General features: G+C 39.0%; 2 protein-coding genes across 4 annotated transcripts; one reads left to right on the forward strand and one right to left on the reverse strand.

Moving 5' to 3' along the window:
- Nucleotides 1-613: 613 nt before the first annotated feature.
- cep152 (centrosomal protein 152) lies at nt 614-14234 on the reverse strand. Its single transcript, XM_044356456.1, has 28 exons — nt 13551-14234; nt 13245-13359; nt 11402-11511; nt 11211-11271; nt 10786-11112; nt 10226-10385; nt 9623-9763; nt 8987-9126; nt 8356-8556; nt 8035-8182; nt 7836-7927; nt 7551-7714; nt 7171-7372; nt 6777-6881; nt 6558-6688; nt 6325-6453; nt 6105-6240; nt 5488-5670; nt 5137-5397; nt 4922-5053; nt 4178-4831; nt 3831-3906; nt 3561-3728; nt 3372-3456; nt 2451-2542; nt 2081-2237; nt 1890-1993; nt 614-1800 (listed from the first exon to the last, which is right to left on the reverse strand). Exons 2-28 carry the CDS (start codon nt 13329-13331, stop codon nt 986-988), a joined length of 5061 nt encoding a protein of 1686 aa, XP_044212391.1. The 5' UTR covers nt 13332-13359; nt 13551-14234; the 3' UTR covers nt 614-985.
- galk2 (galactokinase 2) lies at nt 13372-22009 on the forward strand. Of its 3 annotated transcripts, none has more exons than XM_044356461.1 (11): nt 13372-13389; nt 15459-15643; nt 15756-15844; nt 16178-16301; nt 16419-16512; nt 16642-16788; nt 17382-17480; nt 17672-17824; nt 18749-18959; nt 19696-19897; nt 21330-22009. In XM_044356461.1, exons 2-11 carry the CDS (start codon nt 15594-15596, stop codon nt 21535-21537), a joined length of 1377 nt encoding a protein of 458 aa, XP_044212396.1. In that variant the 5' UTR covers nt 13372-13389; nt 15459-15593; the 3' UTR covers nt 21538-22009. The 3 variants fall into 3 exon arrangements, with proteins under 3 accessions (XP_044212396.1, XP_044212395.1, XP_044212394.1); XM_044356460.1 differs by lacking the exon at nt 13372-13389 and adding an exon at nt 13414-13581; XM_044356459.1 differs by lacking the exon at nt 13372-13389 and having other exon boundaries at nt 15308-15643.
- The last annotated feature ends 982 nt before the right edge of the window (nt 22010-22991 follow it).

Consider the following 22991-nt stretch of genomic DNA (forward strand, 5'->3'; position numbering starts at 1 on the left):
TGTTTTGGCTTTGTGCTCCTCAAACTGACCTAAATCTCAGTGAGGCAAAGACCCGCAGCTGCATTTTGAAAGCTAGACTGAAATGCAAACAGGATTATGAAAGGCCAAAATAAACAAGTATTTACAGAACTCTAAATGTTTTGCTGTTGCCTGATGTGACACATAATCTAGGCCACAACAGAGAGGTATAAAATGTAACCAGCGTTTTTTTTTTTTACACTGGAACAAGCCATGAATTAAAGTCATAGTTCGACATCTTTGGGAAATACACATATTTGCTTTCTGGTCGAGTTAGATGAGCAGATAAATACCACTCTCATGTCTGTGTGGTAAACGTGAAGATATGGCCAGCAGTGGGTTAGCGTAGCATAGCGAAAAGACTGTAAACAGCTAGCCTAGCTTACATGTTACATCCAGTCTGTTTCAATCTCCCCCTGGCCAAGAAACTGTCATCAAATGTTATATCTCATTTGTTTATTCTTTCTTGGCTTGGAGCAGTGACTTGCTGTATTCACTGGCACATAACCCCCCTTGTAAAACCCACATTTTTCATTGTTACACTTTGGTTTTTGTGCAGACTAAACAAACAAGTGATGTGTTAATTAGTGATTTTGTTATCTTTGGACAGAGCAATGCTAGCAGTTTCCATCTGTTTTCAGTCTTTGTGCTAAGCTAAGTTAACCGGCTGTAGCTTCATATTGAGAGTACAGACATGAGATGGTGTCGATCCTCTCATCCAAAACTTGGCAAGAAAGCAAATAAGTAGAAGTGCAAATATAGTGTATTTCTAAAAATGTTGAACTATTTCCTTTAATTTTAATGCAACATGCTACACATGAACACACTGCACACATCCATGAAGGATCTATAAAATGTAACCCTTAAACACAGTACTAAAAGGCACAATTTGGTAAACTTATTTAAATCATCAAATGAGTTTCAAACTCATCTCCCTACTTCACCTCAGACTTGTTCTTCACTTTTATCATTTCTGTTGGAAGAAAGGACTGTCAAAGCCGCTGTCCTGCTGACACTGTCTCAACTCAGAGAACAGAGGCCTGGAACCAACGCCATGCTGCTTCTCACCCTCAGAGCCAGGAGTGGGCTGTCTGTGTGCGCTCATCTTCGCTTTGGGATGGTTCAACGTTTGGGTGTGAGGTGTCTTCTTAGCGATCTCATTATAAACTGTCAGGTCAGATGCGTCCGGGGTAAGACTACCAAACTCTTTGAAGTCAGTGGCTGATGCAGCAGACACAGAAAACGGCCTCACCGGCTCTACTCTCCTTCCTGAGTAGGATAGTCTGGGGACTTGGAAGTCCATGTCCGAGTCACTGCTGGTCATGCTCCAGTCGGTCCGTTTCTCATCTCTGACAGGAGCCTCCTGGCAGAGGGGGGGTTTGCTCTGTCGCTCTGAGTTGAGGCGCTTGTCTGCTATGACACATTCACCTCCCTGCAGGTACAGCTCCCTGTTCTTACTCCTCACAGACACACAGGCGAAATCCACCTGGGACGGAGAGGCCATCTGTTGAGAAGGTTTATGAGAGTGGAGTTGTGTGTTGCCAGCCGCCTGGAGCTTAATCCCTGCATCCGCTGAGGCCTCATCCTTCCTAGATGCAGAAATGTCCTGGTGGCTCAAAGGTTTAGTCCTCACTGCAGCGGTTAGTTTCTGCTCTGAATCAGCAGAAGTCTTTCCCCTGTGGGATCTCTCCTCTGGTCTGACGTCAAGAAGCTCAGTTAGTGTCGACGGGTTCTTATTGAAACCTGGAGGGCAGCCAGTGGTGGACACAGCTGTCGGACAACCTGTCAATACAATAACGTACATCAACAACAATCAGATTGAGGAAAAAAAAAAAATCAACAGTAAAGCAGTTCTATACAAAAGGACTCACTTGGTAAACTGTAGTTCTTTCCAGATTTACTTTTGAAAGGTGTCTCTAGCACTTTAGCCATAGCTGCCAGCTTGCTTGCAGCATTCATTATTTTCTTTTCAGCCCTGCAGCAGACAGGAAGATCAATACAATTAGCCCGAGGAACCATGATCAAACACGCAAACAAGTTTAGGACAATTATGGCCTCTTACCCTGTCGTCTTTCCTCCGTCCTCCAGTAACTCTTGCAGACAGGTCAGATAATAGCGCCGCATCTTTCTGGCAGTGTCCTGCCGCTCCCTCTGCACCTCCACGCGGATCATCTCTGCTGCTCTCTCCCGACTCTCCTGGAGATAACGAAGCATGTCTCCTGCCACACAAACACAATTACAGTCTGTGAGTGACTTGGTGAGGTTCTAGGCATGTACATATAAACATGCAAACCTGCATCAAATCCACACATGGTGAGGAGATCCACATGCCGTACAGGACATTGCATGTAGTGCGGAAATAGTGTCTACTTTTGTCTGCACCGACTCCTTTCATCAAAGATGTAATATTTTTGAAGGCCATCATTACCAACCTCTGATCTTTTCTACAGTCTGCAGGTATTGCTGCTTCATCTCCTCGAGGCCTTGCTGAAGATTTTGTTGGTCAGAAAGTTGATCAGAAGTCCTGTAAGAAAGAACATTAAATGTGTTGGCATCATTTTATTGAAATTCATGTTATCAATGCTACTACCACCATGCTCATCATGTGGCTTAAAAGAAGACAATAAATCCACATATAAAGTAAAAGCTACATTAATACAGTATGTATTATTTATTGATTGAATACTGAGCAGAACCTACATGACTAATTTCCATGAGCCAAGTTTCATGAATCCTGTAAAACTATTTTCTGGCTTTCTGCAAATGATTACATTTATTCACTCATAGCTACGCAAAGTCTAAATGATTTCCAATCAAATAGATATAAAAATAGCAGTAGGCCAAGCGCTGTTCTGTCAAACTTCAACTCTAAATTGGGTCTTCATGAAATTACTTTTCATGAAATTACTTTTAGAGCTTTAATTTCCTTTCTTGTTTCTGCATGGATGTCAGGGCGGGACATAATATCTAGAAGGAATAACTGATTTGATTACTTACACTTCAAAAGTAAAAAGTCAAACACATCAAGCAAACATAAATCAACATAATCCCATTTGTCAAGCTAGTTATCATAAGGCTGAATGTTAACTGGCTTTTATTCATTTATTTATGTAAATCAGGAAGGTTCACTGAGTTGTGACTTAATTTGGTGGAATATTTAAATATGCAACCAGATCTGATATGCTTAAACAAACTTATCTTGAAAGGAAAAAATACACAATGATTTTTTTTTTTGACATACTTGTCATGTAACAATAGACAGTGTAACAATACAGCTCAAGAAACAATAATAACAATAATTAATTTCTATGACCTTTGAAATAAAGAGTAGAAATGACAAAAACAATACAAACCCTGAGGATTCTTTGGCTTTTTTCACATCCTCTAGCTGCTGCAGATGCTCCGCCTTTGCCTTTTGTAAGCTGCTTTCATGTTCATCTACAATAAACATTAGTGTATCTCATTAACACAGATGCACAGATACAGTTGAGTAAATCTATTTAGATGCCATTTAGACACACATTTTAAATGCAATAAAATACCTTTGAGATGCTGTATAGCAGTTTTGTGCTCTCGAACGCTGTGCTGGAGTTGACGACACGCTTTTTCTAAGTGTCTCTGGAGCTCCTGGTTCTTCTTCTGCAGCTTACTTGCAGTCTCAACACAATCCTTCCTGCAACGAGTCTGCTCTCTCCTCTGGGACAAGGAGCCTGGAAACAGTGGGTGATATAGTGGATGATAACGTCATATAAACTGTTGATAGTCACTCAACTTCAGTTTCATGACATTAATTGATACTTTATGTCACATACTTTGCATTTTGTCGATTTCTTTTTCGTGCTGTTCCTGCGTTTCTTTTAATACCCGGCTCAACCGCTCCTCACTTATCTATAGGAGGGAAAAAATGACGCCATAAAAGGAAAAAGCAACTTATAAACATTGTACCACATCAGAAACACAACATCATAAAGACAGCACATTCAAAAATTATATATTCAATGCTGCAGCCTTTAATCATGGCAGTACTCCTTGTGGTAGTAACCTTCGTAGTCTGTTGACTCAGTAAATCAATCATTGAACAAAGCCAGTCCTCTTATATAATTAACAGATACAATCACTTGTTTCATCTTTAAACAACAGATAATCTAATAACACTCACTCTTTTCCACTCCTTCTTGGCCTGGGATACTGCTCTGTTGACTATGTCTTTGCAGGAAGTTTGGATGATGTGTGTTATTGTGCCCTCTGACGTGGCCCCGCTGGTCCTCCTGGTTTCTTCGGTGCCCTGCTGATCTGTTATGGGATCCCTGAGAAGTTGTCCCTGGACCTCGGCCAGCCCAGTCTGAAGCTCTGCAAGTAAATCCCCCCTCATCTGCTGTGTCTGGGCCTGCTCCTTCTCTGCCTGCTGACATCTCCACTCCTCCTCCCTGGCCCTCAGAGTCTGCTGCAGCTTGGCCTCCATCTGCAGGAGCAGCTCCTTCTTCTGGAGATTGGCATCCTGTCTAGCCTGCTGCAGAGCCTGCTCCAGCTTTTTGCGCTGCTCTTGCAGCTTGGTTTGGTACACCTGCTCACTGTGAACCTGGATAACAGAGATCTCCTGTTGTTTGTCTCGGTTCCAGGCCGCTCTAGCTCCGGCCAGCTCAGCCTTCAGCAGGGCACCTTGCTCTCTCCTCCCTTGTTCCAGCTGGCTCTGGAGAGTTGCCACCTCCTCTTGGAGCTCCTCCACCCTCTGCGCTTCAGAGCTCTGCTCCTCCAGCTGGTTCCTGTGCTGCTTAAGCCACCGCTCCTCTGCCTCCCTCAGGGCCTGGGTTACCTGACACATTTAAAGAAAGATGTGTAATCAGAAAAGAAAAGCCAGATAACAACAGTGACACTTTTTTAGCTCACAATGAAAAGGTCATACCTGATGTTCTGTGTGTTGTTCCTGTTGTTCCTCCCATTTCTCCTTCTCTGTCTGGAGACAAGCTTGGTATTCTGGTAATGAAGTCAAATCTTCAATCCAGCGATTATAGGCTCTGGTCACTGCACCTTCAACCTGTAACAATGTCACACACATGTTTACTACTAAATGTGACCTTTATAACTGACTAGCATAAGTATTATATAAAGCCCACTGACCTGTTTGGCCATATCCTCCAGGTGTTTCTCGTGAAGCTCTCTCTGGGCTTGTTTCCTGGCTTCCTCCACCGCTTTGCGTTTGACTTTGTCAGTTTCCAGTTGCAGCTGCAGTTTCTGGGCACTGAGCCTGGAGTCCAGCTCCTCAACAGTGATTGTCACACTGCTGGCCTCAGTCTTATCTGTCTGACAGGTTCCTTCAGCAGTCTGTCTGTGTTTCTCTCTACTAGCCTCCTCCAGCCTCTGGGTCCAGGTCCTCTCCATCTGCACAGAACCAGAACAAAACCTCAAGTCTGATGTGACACCGTCATCACTGATTTGAGGGAGATGGACAGTAATTTGTGAAAAACATACCTCTTGCAGTTCCTCCTTCCAAGCAGCCTTGGCTGAGGTTACATGAGAGTTCACCTGCTGCTGGATCTCAGTCTCTTTCTCTTTGGACCACAGAGCTTTCAGCTGGTTTATTGAGGCCTGATGCTGAGCCTCAAGCTCAGCTCTCAGTTTCTTCACAGTACCGCTCTCCCCTCTTATCTTTTGCTGAAAATGAGACCCGATCAATCAGAAACAATTTCCTTTCTTCAGACAATCTAGAGGCAAATTATTTGCTCAGTAACAGTTTTGTGAAATACAACTTATAGCAACAGTCATGGGAATAAATAGTTTAAAAAATGTATAGATAAAGCTTCCACTCCAAGCTGAATCTACACATACAACATCTGTATATACTAACATATAAACAAAAGAAAACATAGGTAAATATGGACATATTGAACAGTCCAAAACCCCAAATAATGAATTTACAATGATAAACATAAAAACAAACTAAATTTGAGAGGCAAAAATGAGCCATTTGATAAATTACCTTAATGTTTGACAGAAAACTAATCACCAACAATTTTGATAAATGAATAACTAAACGTTTCACAACAACCATAATTAATATTTTATACACATTTCTGAATCTTGCATACCTCATTTTCTCTCATCAAAGCCTCCTCCTTCTCCCTGTCTCGTATTCTTTCTTCAAGCATGTCCTTCTCCTTGCAGACAGATATGTAACACTCTTGCACTGCCAACATCTTATCATTGACCTCAGACAGCTGGGTCCTGTGTAGGAAACAATAATTAATGTAAATAAGTTGCAAAAGTTTCCCGACCACTCAAATTCTCAGTCACATACTGTAGACTTACTGCAGTTGTTGGAGCTGCTGCTGGTGTTGTGCAGTCAGCTGTTCAACATGAGCATCATGTTCCAGCATGAGCTCTGTTTTGACTCGGTTCACCACGTCGTCCCTATACTGCTGGTTGATCCGTTCAGATCTCCATGAAGAAACAGAAACCATACATATAAATACACACAAACACCTCATGAGGAGGTTAAAAAGAAAACATTAAATGTAATCTTATTTCCAACTGTGTCTTACCGCTCCGCAGCCTCCTGCTTCTCTTGGTCCATGTCCTGGATCATCTCCCTCATCTTGGTGCACAGCTCCAAGTTGGCAGACTTCACCTTGTCCTCACTCAGTTTCAGCTCCTTAATCTTATTTTCTAGCACCTAGAAGTGGAACAGAACAACAACCTTTTGTTGTTTAATCAAAACACAAACAAAATATTAACACATGACTCATTTGGTGATAACCAACCTCCACTTGTTCTTGCAAGTGTCGTTTGTCTTCCTGTAGTCTGATTAACTCTTTCTTAGACTCTCCAGTCATGTCTAGATGTTTGATGGGGCTGGTCTCTCTGACCTGTGGACATAAATGCATTTTTTTATGATCACTGTCTGCATCAGAGCCATTTAATCTCTCACCTGTTATTTATGAATTGTATTATCCATCTACCATTTAGGACAGATCTGATATCATTAGTTTTTTTTGCCAGCACAACTGAATAGTGTTGGTGAAAAACATACAATAATATAATTCTTTAAACCTTTCAGGTCCCTGTTTTTAAACGTTCATCATCTTGCCTAAACAGTTTGCATGTTTTTCCCTTTTTCTGCATTTAACATCATGTCTGGTCATGTAGAGTCCTCACCGAAGAGCTGAGCTTGGCTTCATCTAACTGGGTCTGCAGCTCGTTCACTCTGGCCTGACAGTGCTGGAGCTCCTCCTGCAGATGGCTGATCTTCTGCCGCTTCCCCTTTAAACTACCCAGACAGCGCTGCATCTCCACTCGCAGCAGCCGCAAAGCTTCATCCTTCGGCAGCTTAGAGTCTGACAGGTTAGCCAGGGCAGTACTGACCATGGCGTAGGAATAAAGGATTATTATTAATATTAGTGAGAGTGGTAGAAATATTGTCTGTTCACAAAGTTTCATAGTAAACACTTTGCATTCATGGTACAAAGACAAAAGGACACAGACAATTCAAGAAGTCCAAGACTCATAGTCATGATGACTCTATTATCATGTTGTACCTGTGAAGAGTGCCATTTTTCCTGTTGGTTTTCTTTAATCCTAAATCCATGCAGGATTCAGACAGTTGGTTCTCCCAGTCACCATTCAGGTCTAATGCAATAACACCATGTTTAACAGCAGATTCATACAGAGTAATCTGCTCCTTCAAATCGGCCAGATCCTCCTTCAGGATACAATGTAAAATAAAAGAAAAAGAGTTTAGTCAACCAAGTTTAAGCACCTTTTTTTGAGTAATAACATTTTGAGGATGATTCCATCCTAACACAGAAAATAGGAGAGCAAACCTGTAAGACTTTGTTCATATTTTCACTCAGTGCCTTGGCTGATTGAGCCTGCTGTAGTTTGATTTGCAATTGACTCGTCTCCTGCACTGAACCTTGAGAAAACAGAACCACAACAGAGAAAAATAAGAGCATGTACATCAAAATTGCTCAGTCATGTTAAAAATGTGGTTACAGTCTACATGCAGAGGTGTTCACTCACTTGTCTGCAGAAGCTTGGCACATTGTTTTTGACTCTCCTCCAGACGCTGAGTGAGGGCATTGACAACTCTGGCTCTCTCCAGTTGCTCTTCTTCTCTTTGGCGCTCCAGCTGCTTCACCTGCTCTCGTAACCTCTGACTTAAAGCAATCTGAAAGCAACAAACAACTGTTAACATACTCATACGTTTACAATTGTATTTCTTCAAGTGACTTGGACTATGAAAATGTCTGGATATTTATCTGAATTTAAAATAATTGTTAACAAGTTGACACATTAATCTTATGTTTCACTGCTGCATCCTGTAACAGTAAAACTACAGACCTGTTCACTCAGAGCCTGAGAGGTAGAGTCAAGCTTCTGCTCCATGGCCAAGAGTGCAACCTCATGCTGCTCCTTTATGACAGCAAGGTCTCGATCATGCTGCTCCCGTGCTCTGGACAGGGTGTCGGAGCGACACAGCTCCAACATTTGCTGCTTCATACTGTCTACTGCAGCCTCTGCCACCCTCTGCTTCTTCGTGTTCTGCAATCAAAGTAAAAATACTGTCTCAACAACTCAAAACTAAAAACAAACAAGCATCTTGTATCAAAGCTTTCTGTGAAGATATTCATACTGTCTGCGTTGCCTCTGTTTCAGTGATGCATTATGAAACATTTCAGTGAGGTGTTTCATATTAGCTTGACAGCTTTAAAATCCACTAATTAAACCTTGTATGTCTGATTGCTTCTCAACAATTATTTTGCTTTTTACAAGTTTCTCCAATTACAGATAATCTAATGTACTGCAGTTGTCAATTATCTGTATGGTGATACTAGCAATACCATTGTTTATTATCATGGGCAAAATATTGTGACAGGATCAATTCCTGCACCACTGGTTATACAACCTGTATGTATTTTGCTTTAAACAAGAGGACTGGAATAAAAGAAGGATGTGTCAGAACAGAACTTACCTCCTGGTCTCTCTCATTCAGGGCCTGTACTTGCTGCTCCATTGTCTTAAATTTACTCTGCATTTGAACCTCTCGCTCCTTGGCCTCTTCAACCAGTCGACTTGATTCCTTGAGACTCACGGCTAGACCATCCTTTTCATCTATTGATAATTAAAAATATTATGTTATGTTCCCATAAGAGTCAAGCAAGAAAATACAGACACATAAGGCCAACATAGGATCCTGTCCCTCTGTGTCTGTAGACACTGCAATGCTTCTTAACAGCCACAAGGGGACAGATATGTATGAAGATAATACATCCTATAATATGTCTTTATGCCACAACCAGACACATTTGAAACATAAAAGTGCCAAACACAAAAGTGAGACATAGAAAGTATCTCATAACTCTTCAAAGCCTCAGGTTAGAGATTTATTCATTCAAAGCTGAAGTGATTTGTTTAATTTTCACAACTTTTAAATGTTTGCAGGAAAACATAAAAACAATAAATAATAACATGCAGTAGCATGACATTTAATCCTTGATGTACAACAAAATCAGTCAAATCACATTACTTTTCACTGGTTAAGTATTGTAATAAAGTGAGATGCAATTTTAACCCCTTATTTTGAAAGTTAAAACATTGCGAAACATACCTTTGACGATAGCAAACTGATGCTCGAGATATCTCATGTTACGCCTTGAATCCTCCAGTTTTTGCTCCAGGTCTTCAATTTGTCTTTGCTGAGCCTTGTTTAAAATCTGCAGCTGGGCAAGCTGCTCCCTATCAGCAGTTTCTGAAACGCAGCACAAAATTGATATTCAACACATCAATCACTGACGCCTTAAACTGATGTAATCAGCTGACAACTCCCTGTTTTTACATCCTGGGTGGAGAATCCAAAAAACATTGACTAATTAAGGCTATTAAAGCAACTTACTAATTGCATGAGAAATTACACTTTCATGCAGGCTGAATAACCAAATGAATCCTTTCTGACTTCATCATATATACTAGGCATAATTTCAAGCATAATTTTTATTTCTAAAAGAGGAAATAAAACTCTTAAAATAAACCACTTTATAAAAACTAAATATTGAACCCAGTGTTTCTACTCAAACTATTGTAGAGCTCCAGTAAATGTGATTTTTGTCCGGAGGCTGAGACAAGATCACTTTTTTAGCTACAGTACTGTGATTTACATCACTCTACTCCTGTGTTATTAATTCAAGGGTTTAATCAAGGTTGTGAGACTTACGTTGTGTCGAGTCAAGGAATTCTCTCTGTAGATGGTCAAACTGACGTTCTTGGTGTGCAGCCTGTGAGTTAAACATCTTTGGCTGACGGGCAGGATGGTGAGGATTGTAGCTGGCCTTGTACTGATCCACAACTCTGTCTGCTGCTCCAGACTTCAAATTCTGATGATAAAACACAAGAAACACATCATGTTGAAATTAAAATATTATTGTCTTCAGCAACTCAAGAATGAACAAACTCGAAGTAGCAAAATTAAACTACAGTATCACTCTTATAACCCACAATGACATTGCACAATGTGCAGACTGCAACATAACAAAATGTTCGTTGACAGTTATTTAAGGAAAAGGAAAGGCACATGTATATATTTCATGTATGAAATAAAATGTATAATATACATAAAGGGAAAAATAATTGAAATTAGACAGCATGTCTGTTTTATAAGCTCTAAGAGACTTTATGTGACAAGAGCAACAATAATGGTAATGAACCATCAATGCATGTGCTGTTACTTTATTCTGCATCTATGATGAAATAGACCAAATAAAAAACTCCACTGACTTGAAAATGATTTCTGGCATTGTTGTGTTCCCCGTAGATGTGGTTGTCCCTGCGTCCTCCTTCTCCGTTATATTCCACAGGGTTATTAGTGGTTTGAGGGTATGGGTTAGACATTTCATCTGTGGAAAAATCATTGGTCTCTGTGGAGTTTTCTGTTCCCATGCTGGTGTGCATATAATCTTGTGTGAAATGGTGATCCTGTGACTGCTGGTTCCAGGTGCGAGGCAGAGGTTGAGTTTGAGGATGACACTGATGTCCATTGATCTGAACTTCTCCATCCTCATAAGCGTACTCATGAGAGCCTTGATCATAGTCAACTTCATAGTTCTAGAGAGACATTGACAATAACAGTGATTCATTTTTTTTTTTTTTTTACATTAGAAGTTTAGAAAACCAAAATCTGTGAGAACAAACTAACACCATACCTGTTCATGAGAGTTTGGCCTTGGATGGTCTGACCATTGCTGAGTCCATGTGGACCGTGGGCTGAGAGGGCAAAGAAAAAGCATAATTATATCACAGTGAATGTACTCATGGTATGTCTCACTTGTTTTGAACGTCACTCATACTTATGCAGATTATTAATGTGTCAACAACCACATACAGTATATGTTACCTGTTGCCAGTGTTTTTATTGCTGCAGGTAGAGTACTCCAGCTCTGGGGAGGAGGAGTCGATACTGTCATCCAGCATGTCATCAGGCAGGTCCGTGAGCAGTTTGTGCAGCTGTAGAAAAATAGCACATGGAAATGAGTCACCAAGGTTGTTCTGCAACCAAGTTATAAAAAGAACACAGAAAAAAAAACAGCAGAGAGGAGCAGCAATCACTGCTAGGCAGACAAAATGTCAGAAGGTACATTTTTATAATTTTGCTTCAAAGAGATCTAAAACATCAATTTTGAGAAACAATTTAATTTTCAATAAAATTCAGCACTCAGTATTTTGAAAATAGGTTAAACCAAAATTCTATTGCCCAGTGATGAATAAAGCTCAATACAGATAAAGAAACATTTTCCATAAGTTTTAGTATTCACAAACATGGGTATTTTATGTGTCATTTAGCATATGTGTACATCTCACATTGGAATAAAGCTCTACTGTATTTGTAAAATACACTTAATATGCTTTTGGTGAAGACAAACACAAACAAAAAACTGACAAACAACAATGTTTTGTCTTCACGTCGAAACAGCTTAGCACTTTATGTCACAAAAACAACAAAGCAAATTCTACTCTACGTCAGTAACAGACTGACCAGTCTTGCTTTGCAACCAGCCATGAGTGATGGAACAAGCAGAGCCAGCTGGACTTACTTCCCACAAGGACTGTTGAATATTCCTCAAATCCTCCACTGTGTCCACAACCGAAGGACCCATATTATCCCACTTACACATTTAACAAAGTTTTAAAGAGGCACTTCTGCATCAGCTGTGAAGCCACATGATAACCTCCTAGTCCAATCTCTCTGCAGAAAAGACCTTCTGTGTGAAACATCCAAAATGTGCCTGGCATGTGGTCGACTCCCTGCAGTATTGCCGTGTTTTGCTCAGAAAGAACTCCATTGTTTAGACAAAACATATAGCATGGTTAACTGGAGCAGAAACATTCCAATTACCGGTGGCAAACATTGTCCACTTGACCAGCTTGTGTGTAATACATAGGCTACTCCACAAAAAAAAAAAAATCAATTTCCAGATTTATATTCTTCCAAAGTCCAATTCTTCTGATTGTTTTAGCCCACTGGAAAGACATTCAGCGAGTTTCTTCATGCTCACTCTATTCAAGTACAAGTGGCGCCAAGCACAGAATCAAGGTAACCTAAATAGAGAGAAAGTAGGGAAACTACAGGGCAGCACTAGTTTCAGTGTGACACACCTGAAAGGAGGATTTTTCCTTGAGCCAATAATAGCACAGGTTCATGGTGCAACAGATTGTAGGCGTGAGTACTAACACAACATACCTATCTAACTGTGAAGCTGCCGGTGCTTGTAATATTCAAACAATGCACACCCTCAAATGCTTCCCCAAACAACAATACTAACTCAGAGCAGAACAAATCAGAACCTCACAAATTTAATGTTCACAACAGCTCAAAAGGGATAGTAATAATTAGGTTAACATACCAATATGACTGTTAACATTATGCACTATCAGTGAGGTAAAGCTGGTAGTCATTGTGTTGAAGCAGAGACAAGTAATGCATGGAGCACTCCACATTACAAGCTACTTTTTTATATAATTTTAGTGTACCCTAAATATTTTCTATAATCTGACGTGTTGATTAATAGATGTTTGAATTTATATGAACAATAGAGAAACCAACAAAGCTCAATACAGAAACCAACATAGCTCAATCAGAGTACCTTTAACAAAATCACTCTGGCAAGTGACAAAACCAAATCCAACAATTGGGAAGTGGCAAAAACAGTTTTACAATATAATAACTATGTGTGTTGCACCTCTTGCTCTCTTGCATAGTCCTCTTGATCGTATTCTTCCTCATCATGCTGGGTTTGAAGAGCAGCACTGTCAAAATCAATAGACATAATGCACAGCCTGTTGGTGTATGGTGCGCTGGGAAAAGAGGTGGAAAAACAAACAAACGTAAGAGGGGAAGTTACAAAGAACCAGGAGACGTCATTTATTACGTTTGATGTTGGCGTTAAATATGAGTAAATGAGTTACCGAAGATAACGGTATAATCTGGCTAAAAGTTATGTGACTGCCGCATTGATATCAACGAGTCAAACAGACACATAGCTTACCTCTTGCAAAATAGGACTGTTGCTTCCTTTGGTGAGCTGCGTATTCCTTTATTGAAGTACTGTCGTTAATGTTTATTAACTGCCAGCCACATTACTGTTTACATTACAAAGCAGCGACGCTAAGCTAGCTAACTATCGTTACCCTGGCCATGCTAGCTTGTCTTTGCAACAACGAACCCGACAGACATAAAAAACGACCTGGCCATGCTAAGAAAAACCTAAGCTAGGTACGTTTAATCAAACGTACAGATTCACGGGTCCGTTCAGAAGTTTAACGCCACTTTTGTTACTATTTGTCCAAGCAGTAAACTTCGTGAGATACAAAGCTAACACAGGCTAACGTTAGCCGGCTGCTCTTCCTCTTTAAGCAGCAGTCTCGCCCACTTTGAAAACTCGCGCGCAGCAGCAGCGCCAAACCGCTCCGGATCTTATTGGCAGAGCACATAAACACTGACTGAACAGAGCTTCTTATATCGTCATGACTGACGTTATTTCACAAATAGACTCGTACATCTGTCTAATATTCATTCTCCCTAACAAAAAATGCATGGTAGTAGCTACTTTATAAACACTATTCATCTTACTGCCAATCCAGGAACTGCGAAGCTAACTACGTCTCCATGGTAACAGAGTTGTTAGAATCCTGGGTAGTGTAGTCACCGTGTTTCCCTGGAAACAAGTCTATGAAACAAGGCGATGTCTCTCGTCACTTATTTTACCTTATACAACTCCATCTTTTGACATTGAATAATAGAAAAAGTGCAAAAAAGCATGCACTTTGTTGCTTAGCACGCAAAAGATTGCAGTAAACTGTAAACATTTGCTGCGTTGGTTTTTTCAGGTATACCTATAGGCTATGTAATCACATAGTTTGTCTACTAAAGATAAACATTTTGTGCATTAATCATACTGGAAATTGAAATAAGTTAACAAACATTACACATGTGAACAAATCTTTAACAGAATCTGAGGCGGTATGTAGGCTACTCTGTGTCCTCTAATAAGAGGGACATCTATCACATTGCTTTGCTTTTTTTGAGTTTACCGCATATGGAAACAGCATCTGACTAGGTCACTTTATGCAAATTAGGTTGCTGGCTCTTGATCTCTGGCATTTTAAAATGTTATGTTCTCATCTTGGCAGTTGTACGCCTGACGTGTGGTATAATTGCATCAAAAAGAAATGCTTATTATTTAGAGATTCAGAGAGGCGGAATTGTAATGGCACAAAAACATGTAAGTGAAAATCAAATACGTTGCATAATTTTAATCTAAAATACAAGTCAAATAGAAAAATAAAAAGTGAAAATGTGTTGTTAACATCTCTATAACGTGTTATTATTCTTATAATTAATGTAACGTATTATGTGAATGATGTGATATATGTTGATTGTTATGCAAGCTGAAGACGAATTTCTAGTTTTGTTCAACAAACGTGGACAATAAAATTGTTTAGATTTTTTTAACATAAGTCATACAAAAATACAGTAGGTTCTTGGTGAAATAAACGCCCTGACTTGCACAAAGCACAATCAGGAAATTATTAAGGGGTTACAGTTCAAATCAAACCAAAATAGGCTATTTAAAATCTTTTTAATTTTCAAATTTGTTTTAGATCTTTCTTTACAATTTTAACTAAAGTGCCAGACTGCTGGGGTTTGACAATAAAACGTTTAAAGGTGAGTTTGGAGACAGTCCGGTGAATTTTGTCCTCAATAATAACTAAATAGGTATATTGTGACGTCATCGCCCTGAGTCTACGTATCGCTGTACGTAAGTTGACTCCGCCCCCTCTCCTCCAGCCTCTTCCGTGTTTGTGCCGCTGCACCGTCAGCTGTTTCAGAGTCAGCTCTTCTGTTACTAACACCAAGTTACCGACACAGAACTAATCTTGAACTCGTGTTTTAGAGCTGATCCCAGTTCAGTGGTTTTGGTGTCCGCGCTCCTCTTGTGACAGTCAGCTGATCTCGACCAGGATCTGCAAAAGCTGTGAGTGCAGCTGTCTGACAGCCACAAGTTCATAGTCGTTTTAAACAGGGAGAGATGGCCACAAATCCGCCCAAGTTAAAAACTGCGATCAGTGCCAATGAGAGGTGAGTAGATGTAAGATGTGTTGATTGAAAGAGAGACAGAGAGGTGAAGAAAACAGATGATTTCTGTGTCTGATGCTCCCTCATTTCATTGTTCATTTCTTATTCTTTACAGGCTGCAAAACTTAAAAAATACATTTGAAACAAAGTATGGAAAATCTCCTCTTTTCTACGCATGTGCACCAGGCAGGGTTAATCTCATAGGTAGGTTTCATTTCACTTTTATTATTTACTCAACTGCTAAAAAAATTGTATTATTTGTTAGATGAAAGGCTCCTAATATTAAAAAATCCCTCCTGCCTCCTGAAGGAATTTAATTCATAGTTTCAGTGGAGGATCTTAATCTCTGTCTGTGTGTGTTGTGCATAAAGTGGATCAACACCCTCATTAGGAAAAAAATGAGATATATGTAATTTTATGAAAGGAAAATAATCAAATTTAAGCTTTTATCCAACAATATTGGTCAGATAAAATATTTTAGTCTATTCAGCAGTCGACTCCTTCTCATATTTTTTTCACATTTCTCACATTTAACAGGAGAGCACATCGATTACTGTGGCTATTCTGTGCTCCCAATGGCTATTGAACAGAATATCCTTGCAGCCGTCTCAGTGAACAATTCAGGGACAATCCAACTTGCCAACACAAATCCTCAATACAAGTAAGACTTTAACACTCGTGATCATTGCTGAACTTTTACATTTGATTTTGTAATTAATTCAGGAGCTTAAAATGCATGAAACAGTATCCTCATCTGTTGTTGTTTGTCTCTTTGCAGCGATTTCAACGTGTCGTGTTCAGGTGACATTGCCATAGACAGAGACAATCCAAAGTGGTATTATTATTTTCTCTGTGGAGTTAAAGGTATTCAGGTAAGATTTTGCACTGATGCTTCTTCATTCACGTCAAGGATAGAATATAGTATCCAGTCTGTAATACTGCATACATGATGGTAAAATGTTCATATAATGTTGGTTACGTTTGCTATGTCTTTATTACAGGAGAAGTTTGGGATTGCTCCTTTATCAGGGATGTCGTGTGTCGTTGATGGGACCATTCCTCCCAGCTCTGGCCTGTCCAGTTCTAGTGCCTTAGTTTGTTGTGCCGGGCTCGTTACAATGGAGGCAAATCAGAAGTCCCTCTCCAAGGTAAAATGCTTTATAATTGAGGCATTTTTTGTAGACACTATATAATCTTTTTTTTTTTTTAAAGAAAAACAATTTTTTTAGGCAGAAATTGACAAATATAAGGGATTCAATCTGCAAAAGATCAATCGATCGATCAAACTTTACTTGTATAGCACTTTTTGTACAAGTTAGAGCAATTTAAAATGCTTTACAGATGACTGACAAGCCAACAATGAGAACAAATGCAGGCAGTACAAAGACTAATGCATGTGAATAATAATAAAAATAAGTAAAATACATCTCAAATAAAATAAGAATTAGATAAAACTGAAAAAGACAATGATGTTAAAATAAGTAAGATGGACTTAAACATTATAAAACATAAGTACAATAAAATAAATAAGTAAGTAAAATAAATAATGGTCATAAAATATTTTAATCAAAATCCAGGCTGAAGAGGTAGATGAACTCTTCTACAAGCAAACATGACTCCCAACTTCAAAATGATCCCATAATGTGCTTCACTTTCATGCCGTCAGTCAATGTAAGAGAGTGTTTGTCCTTCTCGACTGGTCTGTTTAATCTGTTCCTCGTTCTGCTCTGTGTTCCTCCAGGTGGCGCTGGCTGAGATATGTGCCAAATGTGAGCGCTACATTGGCACAGAGGGAGGGGGCATGGACCAGTCCATCTCATTCCTGGCAGAAAGAGGAACTGTATGTTGTGCTCGTTGAATAGCTCCACTACACTATAAAGCATTAATACACTGTATAATTGTCTAAAAAGATGCGTAATGAATATATGTTTGGTGCAAAGTCCCTACCATATAAGTAATGATCTGGTTTGTTATTTAATATTTTCTATCTAGTCAGCAGTTCAACCTTTTGAATTTTCTGCCCTCCATCAGGCAAAGCTGATAGAGTTTCAGCCTCTGCGGGCCACTGATGTCAAACTCCCAGATGGAGCCATGTTTGTGATTTCCAACTGCTGCGAGGAGATGAACAAAGCTGCCTCTTCTCACTTCAACATCCGTGTGGTGGAGTGTCGGATCGCCACAAAGGTACAGTCATCCCGATCAGTGGTTCTCGAACTGATTCTGGGGGGTCGAAGGATGATTTAACAAATTATACACTATAAAGTTATTATCACGTCTGTTAATTTAGATACAGGTAAAATAATGACAACTTGAAAAGATGAAGAAAAAAAAGGTTTTACTTTGCATGTGCAGCTTTTGATGTGAGTTTTGAACAAGCATCACTTTGTTTTAAGGGGACACAAGTTAAAAAAGGTTTTGTAGGCCCGGTACTGTTAGTCCTCTTACTAGCACCCATGAGCATAAATATTGTGTCCATGAAAATGAGAAGAAATCTCCATTCACCAGACTTTTTAATGCATTTTGCAGGGTTATTTCTTTTTTTGAAATGATATTTTCAAACAAAAAGAGTGGGTTGATTTGGTAAACATAATACTTGTAAAGGGACAGTGTCTTTCAGTGACATATAGTATGTACTCCATTACATATTATAGGTGTATATGTATATTTTACATATTGTAGTGTTCAGATACAATTGAACACTGACAGTTATATTTCAGTTGTCCTTTGTTGCAGAGTTCGAAAATGTATTTTAAAGAGATATTCAGCCTGCACCATGACTTAATGCAGGATTTATAATGTAACCAAAGACCAATCAACTTCTGCTCTAAAAAAATTACAATCACAGGCTTAATGACATTTGACTTACAGAGAATGGAGGAAATCATTAAAATGTACAGAGAGATGTGTTTTAACACTGATTATCTTGGAACTTCCGTGTTGCACTTGAAGACGTAGTCGAGCTGCACCTGTGTTGGGTCTGATTCTGAGCAATATGTAAATATTTGTATGGCAAAAGTGAAAAACATGATTGGCATTTGAACAGGATGGATGATGTGTGTAATATTCCATCAAACTTTATACAAAATATCTTGGCTGGTGTGAACTCAGATGCTGGCCCAGGCCCGGGGTCTGGACTCGAGCAGGTTGTTGAAGCTGGCGCAGGTTCAGACGGAGCTGAAGGTGTCTCTGGAGGAGATGCTGGATCTGGTGGATGAGGTGCTGCACCCTGAACCGTACAGCCGAGAGGAGATCTGCAAGGCTCTGGGCATCACCTCTGAGCTGTTTTCCACTGAGCTGCTGAGCGCTAACACTCAGCATGGTGAGAAACAGCAAATAGCTTCATCTATGTATTTTTATATCTGGATTATATCTAATGCTGGAACAAATAGTTGAATAATTGATTACAGATTAAAACATTAATTGAATGTTCAGTAATCTAGTCAGTTATCTAGTGAAAATCCCAAATATTAACTTCTGAAATGTGAGAACTTGAATTTCTTCTTTTACTATCACTGTAAATTTAATGTCTTGGAGTTTTTGGACTGCATTTTAGATTCTGTTAAGTTGAGATAGACGTTTATCATTATTTATGACAATTTATAGACTAAACAAATTAAAAAACATATCAACAGATTGGTCAGCAGTAGCTGTAGCCCTAATTATTTGCACATACAGTTGTATGTTATCAATGTAGTGTGATATCTATATATTCCTGGACTTAATGACATTACATTTATGCATCATAAATTACAAGCATATCACCTGTTCTAGCTTAAACAAATGAATGGTGACCAGCCATTACTAATAGTTTTCTTTTTCAAAAACATTCTTTTGTGTAAATATCTTCTAAAAAGCTGCAGATGATCCTGAAAATATCATCATATTTCATTGATATTGAGGTATTTCGTCAAAATATTTAAATATGTCAGTTTGGCTCAGCTATGTCGACATCATCACAACCAAGAAGAAAGTTTGGCAGGATCAGAGTCTCCATTCAGATGAATAACAGACAGATTTTACAAAACAGCACATGCTTTCTCTCCTCTCTCTCTCAGTGACGCACTTCAAGCTGTACCAGCGAGCCAAGCACGTGTACGGTGAAGCTGCGCGGGTGCTGCGGTTCAAGAGCGTATGTGACTCTGAACCCACTGAATCCGTACAGCTACTAGGAGACCTGATGAACCAGAGCCATGCAAGCTGCAGAGACCTGTACGAGTGCAGCTGCCCCGAACTGGACCAACTGGTGGACATCTGTCTGTGAGTGCAGCAAATTAGTCTCATTTCACTCACTGCGATACAGGACAGAATGAGATAAAATGAGCTACATTTACATTTTGTATTACAGCTGATGTCGGGCTTTTTGTAGCCAATGTAGTTTTAGAGATTTGACTCTTAATACAAGAAGTAGGTCTTTAAGAACATCAAACTTTGGGTGAAGTGACGTAGTTTTTTAGTTGTGTGGTGTAGTGATATCTGCTTTGTAATCTCTGCAAAAACAAAGGTGTAAATAATAAAACTCATGATGGCTGAGTTCCATCTCGCTGCTTCAGTTTCAGGGTCCTGGTATTGAGCATGCTGGCTCACTGTCACACTGTCATTGCTTATCGGGACACTTAAGTGAATCAGAACTATCGTTAATATTAATAGAAATACCTTTTCCTACTATGACAAGACAAAATGTCTGCTATTAAAAAATGTCTATTTACATTCACAGTTACGCAGTGTTTACAGGCCAATATTGTGCCATATACTGTACATCCTTAACTCTTACATACTGTTCAAGTTAACTTTGACCCATTTTTACATATGAGATCAGTAAAAACACACTAAACGTCACTCTTTTAGCCTGCAATTTTAAGACTCTTCCTAAAGTGACCCAGAATATGCAAAAGTGTAAATATTTCAAATTTTTAAAACATTTTTTGGTAGCTGATACATATTTTTGTACATGGAGGGTGTTCCAGGTTAAATTTGACCCGTAAATATTACAAAATTTAAAAAATAACCATTCAAAAATGTTGCATTCTTCACATTCAATAACATTCATTGAAATCCTGATGGCTGTTATGTTGTTCCGCTTTATGTAACATAACACCATATAGAGTTTTTTCTCCATAAACAATTTGTGTAAAACCTAAAGAATTCACTGCTCCCTGAAAACTCAATTAAGGATTAATCACCCATTTATTAATGGCTGATACAGTATTTATGAATGAAAAAATAGATGTGAAGTTCAGAAGTTTGATATGAAGATTAATGATGAGGGGATACTGTCAAGGGTCAGATTATGAACAGTACTTAAGTGTTAAACTAATGAATAATAGAGCTTCAAATGCTTCTAAGTTGTAGTACATTACAAAACTAAATCAATCAATGATCAGTCTTTATTATGAGAAGAGCTCTCGGCTCCACATTCACTCAAAAATGTCCACTTTATTTTATACAGTTGAAAAATGTAAACAAATTTAATAAATAAATAAAAACTTTTAAAGGAAATGTGGAATCTAGACCTCTCATCCTGTGTGCTGTATATTTAGTGCTGCTTTACCATCATACGATCACACTTTACCTCTTCCATGTTCTATACCTATCAGCTAACTAACTCTTAATGCTCCATACTGAGGTTGAAACAGTGTACTGAAACATACATTAGTCATAAATAGCTTTTTCTTGTTTCTCTTGGTTACAGGAAGTCGGGGGCAGTGGGCTCTCGGCTGACAGGAGCAGGTTGGGGCGGCTGTGCTGTCTCCATGGTTCCCAGTGAGAAAGTGGAGTCTTTCTTACAAGCAGTGAGAGAAGCTTTCTACCTCCCCGATTCACGCAGAGCAGCGATGGAAAAACAAAGTTTGTTCGTATCAAAGCCGGGTGGAGGAGCTGCAGTTTTCCTCGAGGAGTGAAACATATCATCCATGTCTGTTTACACAGCTGCAGGGAAATAAATTACTTTTTTCTTTTTTACACTTTATGGGCTTTTACAAATTACAATGTAAAACGAATGGTAAAACTTACTTCTGTGTTTCATTTTACCTCTTAATTCAAGATTATTCTTGAAGGGCCAAAAATTGACATCAGGGGTGTGTTATTTCTTACAAAGGGAACTTGATTTTTGTGTTTAAAATATGCTTTTCAAAATAAATCATGAATGTTTTTGTAATAAAATGATTTTGTACAGCTAACTCATTGATACTGTTCATTATAGATTATGTTCTTGTAAAGAACAAAAGATGACAAATAACAATCACGTTTAATTTGTACTGTATAAAATCCATCCATCCATCTGTTATTAACATTTCCGATATCAACATCATGTAATTAACAAGGGCAAAAACAACAGGAAGAATTAAATATGCTGAATATTTTCAGGCTTTACATGTGCACTTGTCATAATTGGAAAAGCATCACTTACACATGTTTTTTCTGCTGTTGCAGTGTGTCATGTTTATGTTGTGGTAAAGCTATGTGGCCCACTGGGAAATCAGGGTAGAAAGTCCTGATTACAGGATCCCACTATGAGCTTGAGCTTCTGCACAAGATCAATTTTACTTTATTAGAGAGCAGTGATGGTGGAGGTGGAGGTGTGGTGTAAGGCACATGTACTGTACATATACTGCAATACTCTGCATTCACATCTGTTCAGGGACCTTTATCATATAGTATCCCCAACCCAGCCAGTACATCTTGTTACTCTCCCTGGTCAACGGCCAATTTAATGTGGAAAAAAAGAGTTGTTTGTTTGAATACTTAAGGTTTTAATAGATTGTTTTTTTTAACTTTTCTTTTCTGTCTCACTCATTCTCCTCATTTTGGGGAGCAGGCCTGTGCGACTAGGCTATGAACTAAATAGAAATAGACATCATGTTTGAGGTCTAATAGTTCACACATATGTTGTACAGTTACTGTTTATTTTAAAGAAGTGTTGAAAGTTCCACTATATGTGGCCGAGACAAAGTCTATTCAAGCCTACTTCAAACTATTTTATTTAATTTCATTGGAGACAAATTAACATAACTTAATGTCTTGCACCATTTCTGAGGAATTTACACAATTTGTGCAACGTGTACTGAACTAGAGCTGGACCTTCAAGGATGACTATAACGAACAGAAACAAACATCAAGAACTGAGGCAACCACCAGATATTCTGAGGCAATAGAGGAGCTGTGTTTCTGCACCTATCAGACATCCCTTGATTACAATCTCAAAACGTTGATAAGAAGAAGCTCAAAGGTTCGATGTACTCTGATGTAAGTGTCAGATAAAGAAAAGCTCACTTTTTTGTGTAAAGTCATGTAACTGTCACATGAAGTCATGAAACTGTTAGATATCTTGAAGATAGACGATATGTGGTAACAC

The sequence above is a fragment of the Thunnus albacares genome, chromosome 7 (genome assembly GCF_914725855.1).
Source record: "Thunnus albacares chromosome 7, fThuAlb1.1, whole genome shotgun sequence".
In the NCBI taxonomy this organism is placed as follows: Eukaryota; Metazoa; Chordata; class Actinopteri; order Scombriformes; family Scombridae; genus Thunnus; species Thunnus albacares.

What these genes read in the sequence shown, in the direction of transcription:
- cep152 (XM_044356456.1), bottom strand. Translation starts at nt 13,331, where the DNA reads ATGTCTATTGATTTTGACAGTGCTGCTCTTCAAACCCAGCATGATGAG. An exon ending in AATAAAAACACTGGCAACAG is followed by an intron (nt 11,272 to 11,401) that starts GTAACATATACT and finishes TTGCCCTCTCAG; the next exon opens with CCCACGGTCCACATGGACTC. An exon ending in AGAAATCGACAAAATGCAAA is followed by an intron (nt 3,729 to 3,830) that starts GTATGTGACATA and finishes CACTGTTTCCAG; the next exon opens with GCTCCTTGTCCCAGAGGAGA.
- galk2 (XM_044356461.1), top strand. Translation starts at nt 15,594, where the DNA reads ATGGCCACAAATCCGCCCAAGTTAAAAACTGCGATCAGTGCCAATGAG. An exon ending in GTGGAGTTAAAGGTATTCAG is followed by an intron (nt 16,513 to 16,641) that starts GTAAGATTTTGC and finishes TCTTTATTACAG; the next exon opens with GAGAAGTTTGGGATTGCTCC. An exon ending in ATCAGAAGTCCCTCTCCAAG is followed by an intron (nt 16,789 to 17,381) that starts GTAAAATGCTTT and finishes GTGTTCCTCCAG; the next exon opens with GTGGCGCTGGCTGAGATATG.